General features: G+C 69.8%; 2 protein-coding genes across 6 annotated transcripts in view; both read right to left on the bottom strand.

Annotated features, from left to right (window-relative positions):
• Positions 1-462: 462 nt before the first annotated feature.
• On the bottom strand, positions 463-2055 carry EVA1B (eva-1 homolog B). Its single transcript, XM_072771922.1, has 3 exons — positions 1893-2055; positions 1526-1598; positions 463-1147 (listed from the first exon to the last, which is right to left on the bottom strand). The coding sequence occupies exons 2-3, from the start codon at positions 1590-1592 to the stop codon at positions 717-719; spliced, it is 498 nt and encodes a 165-aa protein (XP_072628023.1). The 5' UTR covers positions 1593-1598; positions 1893-2055; the 3' UTR covers positions 463-716.
• Positions 2056-6944: 4889 nt separating this feature from the next.
• Positions 6945-10187, bottom strand: part of STK40 (serine/threonine kinase 40) — a 39938-nt gene continuing 36695 nt past the window's right edge. For all 5 annotated transcript variants that reach the window (XM_072771921.1, XM_072771918.1, XM_072771920.1 and 2 more), the window contains 2 exons: positions 9900-9984; positions 6945-8978 (listed from right to left, as the gene is read on the bottom strand). In XM_072771921.1, the coding sequence (XP_072628022.1) occupies positions 8760-8978; positions 9900-9984 (304 nt within the window). In that variant the 3' untranslated portion in view covers positions 6945-8759. The remainder of the gene's footprint in view (positions 8979-9899; positions 9985-10187) is intronic.

The raw sequence follows: 10187 nt of genomic DNA, 5'->3' as shown, positions 1-10187 counted from the left end.
GGGGGCGGGCGGGGGGCGTCTCCCTCCGACGTCTGCCGGGGCCGGGAGCCCGGAGCCCGGAGCCGGGAGCCCGGAATCCAGCTGTGCGCCCGAGGAGGTGGGCGGGCCTGCCCTGCCGCCCCGACCCCTCCCGGGGGCGCCCGCCTAGCCCGGGCTGTCGTGCCTTAGCGTCGAGGTCAGGGCCCCGGGCCTGGGGCGCGCGCGCGTGACCCCGGAGCTCCGCGGGGAGCGGGCGGGGTGCGCCGGGCCTCGCGGGTGAGGAATGCGTGTGGGGAAGGCCTGCGAGTGACAGCTTGCTCTGCTTTCAGTGTGAGCGGGAGGAGGCCTGTGTGCGGAGGGGCTGGTGGGTCGGGACGCCGGGGGTCAGCCTGGTACACGAGTCAGGGGGCATCTCCATCCGGGGCCCCTGCGCGGCAGGAGCCTGGGGCGCACGGGGGGCAGAAGCAACAGAGGGACACTGAGTCATTGGAAATGCAGTTTTCATTGGTCCCCTCATCTCTTAACCGATCCCAGGAGGGGGGCTGGGGTCCCCGCGTCCGGGCCTTCCCCGCCGGTTTTCTGGCAGGACTGGGGAGCCCGGAAGGTGGGGGTCCAGACCCCGGAGCCCTGGGGTAGGGGGGAGGCGGTGGGGCGGGGCCGTCCCAATGGCCTGGGGCCGCTGTGAGTTGGCGCGCAGGGTGCAGTACGCAGAGCTCCTCGCAGCGGGAGCGGGCGGGTCAGTAATAGTGCATGCGCCCCAGGGTGCCAGTGGCCGTGGGGCCGGGCCCCAGGGTGCCGGAGCCCAGCAGGTCGGGCTGCCCGGTGCGCCAAATCTCCCGCAGGATCCGTTCGCGCTCCTCCAGGCGCTGCGCCCGCTCCAGCTCCTCCGCCGACGTGAAGACGTTGACGCTCAGGGGCCCGTCGGGCTCGGCGCTGAGCTCCGGGCCGGGCAGCGTGTCGTCGGGGCCCAGCCGCGTCACCGTGTCCTCGTCGTCGTCGTCGTCGTCGTCGGGCTCCAGGGCGCTGCTGCGGGGGTCCCGGCGCGGAGCGGGGCCGCGGGGCCGCGCGCGGGGCGCACAGGAGATGCTGATGACCAGCAGGCACAGGGTGAGCAGCAGCCCGAAGCAGACTCCCAGCACGAAGTAGAGGCCGAAGCTCTCGGGGTTAGCTGCGGGCGGAGGGCGCGCGTCGGGGGGCGCCCCGGCGCCTGGGGGGTAGTCCCTTCGCCCAGGAGCCCGGGTTCTAAGGTGGGGGGGGCGGGGGGAGGGCGGGACTCCTTACCTGCAAGACCCAGGTAGCCGCTAGCGGGGGGGGCGGGAGGGGGAGAGGGGAGGAGGGGCTGGGGGCGGGGGGAGGGCGGGACTCCTTACCTGCAAGACCCAGGTAGCCGCCAGCGGGGGGGGGGGGGGAGGGGATGGGGGCGAGGGGGAGGGTGGGACTCCTTACCTGCAAGACCCCAGGTAGCCGCCAGCGGGGGGGGGGGATGGGGGCGGGGAGGGCGGGGGAGGAGGGGAGGGAGGGGCCCGGGCCCCGGGCCCGCCCTCACCGCGGATGTGCGCGTAGGCCGCCAGGCTGTTGCTGAGCAACTCCATGTCCCTCCGTGGGGCGTCCATGCCGCTCTGGGGGCGGAGGGGCAGCCCCCCGTCAGCCTGCGGGGTCGCAAGGTCGGACCCCCCCCAGCCCACGGCTGACCGCGACCCCGCTGCCTCCGGAGCAGCTGACCCCGCTGCGCGCGCTCCACCCTGCAGACGGCGGCTCCCTAACGTCGTTACGGCCCCGGGCCCGGCCTGGGGGGCCTCTTCCCCGGCGCAGACGCCCCTCCAAGCCGCGGGAGGCTCCGCCGCGCGCCCGGGAAGCCGCCGCGCCCCCCGCCCCGCCGGGACCCACCGCCCACAGGCCCCGCGCTCGCTCACCGTCGGCGCCCCGCTTCCCCGCTGCCGGCCCCGGCGCGTCCGGCGGCCGCATACACCCGGGCCCCGCCGCGCGCGCCCCGTCCGGTCCCCGCCGCCCCCTGCCCCGCTCGGCTCCCAGGCCGCGGCAGCGCGGGCCGGACGCGGGCCCAGGACCAGCCGCGGAAAGTTCCTCGGAGGAAAGGGGCGGGGCGGGGCGGGGCGGGGCGGCGGGCGGGAGGGGGAGGCGCGGAGGGAGGGGGCCGGGGAGGAAGGGGAGCGGCGGGGGGGCTCGGCTCTCCCACAGGAAACCGCGGGGAGGCGGGCGCAGCGACCCGCCCCCAAGCTCCTAATAACAAAATAATGATAATAATAATAATGCGGATGAAGTTCCGCTTCGGTGCCGGGCAGCGTGAGTGCGGGTGCGCGTGCGGGTGAGGGTGCGGGTGTGGGTGAGGGTGCGGGTGAGGGTGCGGGTGAGGGTGCGCGTGCGGGTGAGGGTGCGGGTGCGGGTGTGCGTGCGGGTGAGGGTGCGGGTGAGGGTGCGCGTGCGGGTGAGGGTGCGGGTGCGGGTGTGCGTGCGGGTGAGGGTGCGGGTGAGGGTGCGGGTGTGGGTGAGGGTGCGCGTGAGGGTGCGGGTGCCGGTGAGGGTGCGCGTGCGAGTGAGGGTGCGGGTGCGCATGCGGGGGAGGGTGCGGGTGCCGGTGAGGGTGCGCGTGTGGGTGCGGGTGCGAGTGCGTGCCCTTTGAATATTCTTTCCTTTAACTCTAACACCCCTGCGACGCGGGCACTGTTGTTGCCACTTGGCAGAGAAGTAAACTGAGTCAGGGAGAGGAGGAGGGGCCCAAGGTGGGCGACACGCTTGACCAAAGGGTCAAGATTTGAACCCACTGCCCTCTGCCCCTAGAGCCCGTCTACACCTTGCTTTCCTCCCAGGGGCGCCTCCCTTGGACCCTCAATTCACAAGGGAGGGAACTCCCCTCCCGGGGCATCCAGCTGGCAGAGCTCTGTCACACGGGGTGACTGAATGTTAGAGCCCTGCAGGCCTCCCCCCCCAGCTGCCCCCAGCTTCTGCGGCCCCTGTGCACCCCACACCGCCCTGCACCCGCACCCCAGCCACGGCAGACGTGCACTTTGCTCCAGGCTAAACGTGCCCAGCCCTTGCATCCACCTCCCCCCAGGCTCAGGGCTCACGTGTGCAGTGTGTCACAGGGTCCACGAGTCTTCCTGCCCGACTCTCAGCCCCCACCCCTCCCGGGCCCCCCTTCCTGCGCGGGCCCTGGGTGAGGGGGAGGCCCTCTTGGCGGGAGCCTCAGAGAGGAGGAGGGAAGGAAGGGGGAGAGGAAATTGCAGGCATAGCTGAAGGCGCGGCCTGAGGCCTGTGGGCCCGTGACCCCCCCTGTGTCCACGCCGGAGACCCCCACTCCCAGGGCTGAGCCTGGGTTCAAGCAGAGGGCAGATCTGGAAGGAGAAAGGCAGACTGGCCCGGGGACAAGCAGGGACTCCCAGTGTCTTGGGGATTGTTGGGTCTGTTTTGTGCATGCGTGTGCAGGCGTCCCTGCCCCTCCGGGTACTCGTGTGTCCACTTCCATGTCGAATGGGCCGCAGCAGGGGTGTGGCGGGTGCACCAGGACAAGCCGCTGCGCATCGGGTGCTACCCCAGGGCCTGGCCTGGGCCCCCGGGCATGGGCGCCCCTGGTCCGAGCGGGCCGAGCGACAACCCTGCAGGGGGAAGGGCCGGGTGCTAAGCGGGGTGTACGCAGCGGGCTTGATCCGTGTGTCCCGGGCTGTCGGCTCGTGTATGCAGCACACTTGTGTCTGCCGGACTGTGTCCCGGGACCCATGTGCCCCGGCTGTGGGCCTCCCCCCGCAGCACGCCCGTGTGCCCTGGGACCCGCGAGCCCTCCGTCCTTCTGAGGGCGGGCAGGAGTTTGGATGTTTGGCTTCTGGTACCGCCGCCTGCTGACACGGGTGTCCGTCTACGTTGCTGTGTCACGCGTGCTTGGAGAGGGCCAGGTGTGACTCGGCCCCGGTGAAGCTGGTGGCCGCGCTGAGCCACGTGGGGGTCGACGTGCTTACGTCCCTTCAGAGAGGGGGACACATGGTGGCCGGCGCGTTGCCTTCCCCTAGGGGCTGCGTGTGGCCAAGCCCTGGACGGTTGCAGAGAGGCGGGGGGCGACTCCTGGAGGCCCTGGGTGTGTCCCTCTGGCCCACCAGGGCGGCCGCCACGGGCCTCGTGACCGCCTGGCCACCTGTTGCCTGTGGATGTCCCCGCTGCCGGCCAGCAACGGGCCTGCTGCCCGTCCAGCTCCCTGCCCCCTGGCTGGCCGCCTCTCCGCTCTCCTGGCCTGTGAGACTAGACATCTGTCATCTGGGAGGCACAGAGAGCGACGCTAAGACAGGAAAGACGGGTCTTTGTTCATGAGAGAAGTTAGGACACGTCTCGCTGGGAGGTCGGGGCGAGGGGCCCAGCGCCCCTGGGAGGCTCGGGGGGTTAGGCTCCGGGCCCAACGCGGAGCCAGCTGTGCTCCCCATGGGGGCTTCGGTGCCGCCTAGGTCTCCGATGGAGGGAAGAAGGCGACACTCGTGGCCTCCGTGGACCTGCCGCCACGTCGTCTGAACGCTCCCAGCCCGGGCCGGCCGGCGACACTCCTGGACGTGGAGGGCCTGCTGGCGCTGGTGCCAAGCGTGCTTCCCCCGCAGCCCCTGCCCGTAACCACGGCGTTTGTAGCGGGACTCCCACCTCACGGGGGAAACTGAGGCTCAGGCTGGGCATGTGCGCGCTGTCTCGTGGAGGTCAGGGGCGCGGCCCGGATGTGACCTGAGACCGGAGTCCCCAGCTGTCTCCCGGCGGCGCCAGGCCCGGGGCTCCTGCCGCTGGGCCCAGAGCTGCCCCGCGGGACACTGTCGTCTCCTCGGGGACTGACGCCGGCAGCGCCCTCCGCAGCTGAGAGTGGGGGCGCCTCCAGCCCAGCCGTGACCCCGGTCCCCGCAGGGAGCCGCCTCTCCTGCCGCTGTCTCCGCCTCCCTCTGTGTCTCATGAATAAATAAACACAATCTTGACAAACACGTATATAAAGGCAGGAAGGGCCAGGGCGCCGCTGCAGGCGGCAGGCGGTGGCGGCTCCGAGGGTCCTGGATGCCCGGGGTCTGCGTTGATGCCCAGGTCGGAGCTGGATCCCGGCTCCGAGGCCACAGGCTCCTCGGACAGCGCCCCCGTTCTGATGGGCTCCCCCCCCCGCTCCCCCCCCCCCGTCCCCGCCCGGCGCCCGGGTCCTGCCCCGCGGACTCGTGGGAGGGGGGGTGCGCCCAGGCCAGAGGAGCGCAGAGCTGGCGGGAGGCGAGGCCAAGGGTTCAGGGCCGGCCGGGAGGTCACAGAGGTCACGGAGGTCACAGAGCCCCAACACCAAGGAGCCTTCCAGAAGGCCTGGAGGCAGGCGGCCCGCGGGACTTCCTCTGGTGAGCAAGGTCCCCCGCGGCGGGGCTGGGGCGCCTGCGTGTGGACATCGGAGGGGCACCAGCAGGGGACGCACGGGGCCCATCCTGCTGCCCTGTGGCTGTTTGTGGGGGGGGGCCCACAGGCAGGGGAGCAGGGGGGTGAGAGGGGGCAGCGGGGGCTCAGGCAGGGTGGGAGTGGGGAGGGGGGCTCAGGCGGGGTGGGGGCGGGGAGACGGTGGGGGACTTGGGGGGGTGGGGAGGGGGTGCTCAGGTGGGGGGGAGACGGTGGAGGGGGGCTTAGGCGGGGTGGGAGTGGGAGCTGCCGGGTTTGCACGTGAGGTGGCAAGAAGTCAGGCCCCGAGACTCGGTCCCCCGACCCCCACCCCTCCCGCCCCCACACCCCCCGCCGAGAGCCGGGCAACTCCAGGGCGCTTCTCTCCCTGAGGCTGCGGGGCTGGTGGAACCGTCTCAGTTCATGTTTGACTGCTCAGGAGCGGAGGACAGAGGACACTGTTGATCATCCCCTCCCCCCACCTTTCTGAAATGTTCCCCTTCCGTGGCTCATAATAGAAACTAAAGAGCAGGGATGCCTGGGTGGCTCCGTGGCTGAGCGCCTGCCTTTGGCCCAGGTCGTGACCCGGGGTCCCGGGGCCGTCCCCCATTGGCTCCCTGATGCTTCTCCCTCTCCTGGGTCCCTGCCTCTCTCTCTCTCTGTCTCATGAATAAAATAAAATCTTTAAAACCAAAGCTGAAGAGCCGTCTAGTAAGTTGAGCTCAATAACCCCCGTTCGGTGGGCGAGCTGCGTGCCCCGCAGGCCCAGGGGTGGAGACGCGCCAGCCAAGCGGGTGGCCGGGCAGGGAACAGAGGGAGCAGAGGCTGCTGGGCGGTGGGGGTACCATGGGGGGTACAGTGGGGGTAGGGAAGGAGGTGCCGCCACTGGCAGGTGGCAGTGCCGGGGCCCAGTGGTGGTGCCCTGGGGGTGAGGGCGCCTTCTGGCTGGGGATCCGGGGGGCTCCCATATCAGGGGTGGGTCAGTGAGGTGTGACACGCGAGTGTAGACTTGGGGGGGCAGGGAGGCAGGGCCCACCCGGCTGCTGGGTCGTGAGGAGGTGGGACCGGGCAGCTCTAGGGCCCGTGCAGCCTGGGCTCCCTGTGATCCGCGCGTGGGTCCCCGCACAGGGGCGGGGTCCGCGGGGCTCCGTGCTGCACCCAGGGGTGCCCGCCCACCTGCAGCGCCGCCAGCGTCTATATTTAGGCGAAGGAAGGAAGGGAAGGCAGGCGGCTGGCAGGCTTCCCAGGGGGCGCGGGCGCGTGGGCACGGGGGCAGTCGGGGGGAGCCCAGGGCCCCGACCCCAGGTTCGGCTTGCAGGGAGAGGGGGGCGACACGCTGGCGGCTCCGGTGCCTCCCATGGGCAGGGCTGGCTCAGCGGCCACGTGGGAGGCCCCCTGGGGGTGCGGGGTGTGGGGAGGGAGGTGCGCTAACAGGTTAGGGGCCTGCTGGGTAGGTGTGGTCCCTCCCCCGGGTGGGGGGCTGGGGGGCTCCCAGGGGGCAGAGGCTGAGCTGCAGGAAGCCTGTCCTGCGGGCAGGGGCAGGACGGGGACACACAGAGAGAAGGGCAGGAAGAGGCCACACGGGCTCCAGGTCAGGAGTTTTATTGCTGACATGCAGGAAGAGTCCCCATGTAGTACAAAAATAGGTCTTTATACAAACTTTTTTGTGACTTTTTGTTTCGTTTTGTTTCTTTACAACAGGACCTCTCAGTGTGACACCCGGTGAGGACAGGCCCGACCTCCTTTTTTGCTTTGCCGCAGGCGTAGGGTCAGAGCGGGCCGATGTGGGGCGCAGTGCCTGAGCCCACAGACCCCCCGCGCGGACCCCCGAGGGTATTGCTCTGAGAAGGAGGGGGAAGGCCGCCCATGGCCGCGGGGCGGGCACAGCTGAGACCTCAGGGAGGACAGCGGGCTGAGCCCCGGCCACACTGTGCTTTACTCCCTCGGGAGACTTCTTTTTGAAATAAATATAGAAAAGAGGACACCCCGGCCCCCGCGGCCCGGCACCCCGGCTCCCCGCGGCCGCCACTGCTGCCAGGCCGCGTGTGGTGCTCCGGACAGTGAGCGCTGGGCTCAGGCGGGCTCCCGAGGCCCCACTGAGGCAGAGGCATGAGGCGCCCACGTGCTGGGATGGGGGCACGGGGAGGAAGGGGCATGGGCGGCCCTGCTACTGCTGGCAAGAGGTGGCCCCATTTTTTCAGATGGGGAAACTGAGGCACAAGGAGGTTTGGGAACTTGCCCAAGTCACTCACAGTGAGTCAGCTTTTGGGGAGGGGGCAGCTCGCACTCTGGGAAACTAGGTCACACAGGCCTCGGTCGCCTCCCCACCGGGGAGCAAGGACAGACGGGAAGGGGCTGAGGGCCCAGGGCTGCCTGGAGGGGAACACAGCCTCTCCAGGGGGGCCGGGGGGTCTGCTCGGCACCGGGTAAGGCCAAGTCCAGTGAGGGAGGGGGGCGGGGAGCGCATTCTGGTGAGAACAGTGTTTCTGGCAAGACCGGCATCCACTTCAAAATCTCGGCTCGAAAAGGGCAGCGGGGCTGTTCTCAAGCCAGGAGTCCTCCCCGCCAGCCCCGCGGCCCCGAGGAAGGGCCCTGGCCGGGCTCTGGCGGTGGGGACCCCACATCCACGAGGCGGCAAGAATGGGGGGGGTGGCCCAGCCTTCGGTGAAACCGGGGCGCCCCGCAGCCTCCACCCCCGCCGCCCCTCAGGCACCCCTTTCACATCTTTGTCAACATCACCTCGGTACCGCGGCGTGGGGTGCAGAAAGAAACCAGGGTTAATGCGAGGGGACAGCACCTCAGAGAAGCCCCTGAGATGGGAGAAGGAGAGCCAGGTCTAGGAGGGCCTCCCCATCACCAGAGGCAGGGGGGCCTGGTGCTCTGGAGCTGGGGGGCCCGATGTGGGCGCTGGGGGCAGGGGGTGGCCGCGGGCCCAGCCACCTGGAGATGGGGAGAAGTTGGCTTCAGTACAAAAATAAATATATTTGAATTCTGCTTAAGATGAGGTGAAGTCTTCCAAAGCTCAGACTGCGGGGGGCGCGAGGAGGCCCCTGGGGCTGGGGGCGGGGCAGGGTCCTTCGGGGCCAGCAGGCGGCCGGTCAGCTTATCGGTGAGCGCCCCAGCGGCCGGGCCCTCCTCCCGCTTGGGCCAGAGACCGCGGGGTAAAGCCGGAGGTAGATTAAAACGTCATGATTAAAAGCAGATTAGTTATCTAGGCTTCTCAGATTAAAAAACCAAACAATCAAGCAATCATTACCCAAGTAGCTTCGTGGTACGTCCGCTGACCCCGCGTGTGACCTGCGCTGTCCCTGCGCTGTCCCTGCCCCGGCCGTCGGGGGTGAGGGGGGTGGGGGCCGCTACCTGGGGGCTGGAGGAGGTGGCGGGCGGCCCGGGCGATGGGGCTACTTGCGCAGGTAGCGCTGCGCCAGGATGGCCGCATCCAAGGGGTTCATGGGCTGCGCGTCATGGCCGAGCCGCCGCACGGGGGGCACGCTGCCCAACTGCCGCTTGGGCCCCCAGCTCCGGGCCTCGTGCACTGAGCTCTTCTCCTCGGCCAGCAGCAGCTGCTGCCGCATGTAGTTCTCAAACTCGTACTGGGAGCACTCCTCCGTCACCTTCGCCTGGGGGGGAGGGGGGAGGACACAGAGGGGGAGGGGAGGAGGGAGAGAAGAGGGGAAGGGGGAAGGGAAGGAGAGGAGAAGGAAAGGAGGGAGGGGGAGGGGAAGGAGGAGAGGAAGGAGGGTGGGGGAAGGAGAGACAAGAGGGGGAGGGGAGGGAAGAGCAGGGAACCAGTGTTAGGTGATAGGTGGGTGGGCGGGCTCTAGAGGCCAGTGGCCCAGAGCGAGGGCCCCCAGCCCCCCAGCCCCCCAGCCAGCAGGGACCTAGTGCGGGCTGCTCTGCTGACCACAGGCCTGGGATGGCGCGCACCCCCCTCCTGAGCACTGGCTCCGAGGGTGTTCGCAGGACCTGGAAGCCTTGGCTCCCTGGGCAGGGAGGGGGGGCAGTCATCTCCCCTGGGCCGGGGCAGGGTGGAGGCTGTGGCAAGCAGACCAGGGAGCTGGCGCAGGCGTGCTCACCGTGGGGCAGCAGGCCTGGGTGCTGACCTGGGAACGTGGGGGCACCTCCCTGAACCTGTCTCCTAGCGAATGGAGGCTGCGAGCTGTGGGGTGGTGGGGGCCCCCCCGGGGGCCTCCTGCTCCCACCTGCCCCGGGCTGGGGAGGCGGTCCCTCCAGCCTCCTCCCAGTCGCAGAAGCCCTGCCCTCCAGGGGGCGCCCTGAGATCACCTGCCAGCGGCTGCCCCCACCCTAGGCCGGCACTTTCTCCCGGGCAGGGAGCAAGAAACGAGAGAAAACTGGGAGAAAATGAATCATCTGGAAAAGGACGAGCAGAAAGGCTGAAAGCGCCCCAGTGAGTCAGAGGCAGGGCGAGGTGGCTGTTAAGAGGCCAGGCCAAGGCAGGAAGCGGCAGCTGGGAGGGGGCCCCCCAGCACCCCCAGGCCCCCTCAGCACCCCAAGCCCCCAGTCCAGCCGCCCCTACTCACCTCCTGGGAGCTGTCGGCGCTGCTCATCTGGTCGTCGATGTCGGGAACCACCTGCAGAGGCCCGCTCAGTGACGACAAGGACTGCCTGCGGGGAGGCGGAGAGTCAGGCCACCCCAGGCCCCGGACAGGAGCCCCAGGACAGGAGCCCCGCGCCGCCCTGGGGTCCAGCAAGCCCCCTCCTGACAGGAATGACTTAGTTTTCTCATCTGATGATGGGGACGTTTCTACCTCGCGGGCTATGGTGAGAGAATGCCAGCCCCACCGTGGGCATTGACTGGCATGCGCGGT

Source organism: Canis lupus, chromosome 13 (assembly GCF_048164855.1).
Source record: "Canis lupus baileyi chromosome 13, mCanLup2.hap1, whole genome shotgun sequence".
NCBI classification, from domain to species: domain Eukaryota; kingdom Metazoa; phylum Chordata; class Mammalia; order Carnivora; family Canidae; genus Canis; species Canis lupus.
This window is presented reverse-complemented; position numbering and strand designations above follow the sequence as displayed.

Excerpts from the sequence above, each read along its gene's own strand:
- EVA1B (XM_072771922.1), bottom strand. The coding sequence starts at position 1,592 with ATGGACGCCCCACGGAGGGACATGGAGTTGCTCAGCAACAGCCTGGCG. Across the intron at positions 1,148-1,525 it reads GGCCTACGCGCACATCCGCG|CTAACCCCGAGAGCTTCGGC; the intron begins GTGAGGGCGGGC and ends CTCCGCCCGCAG.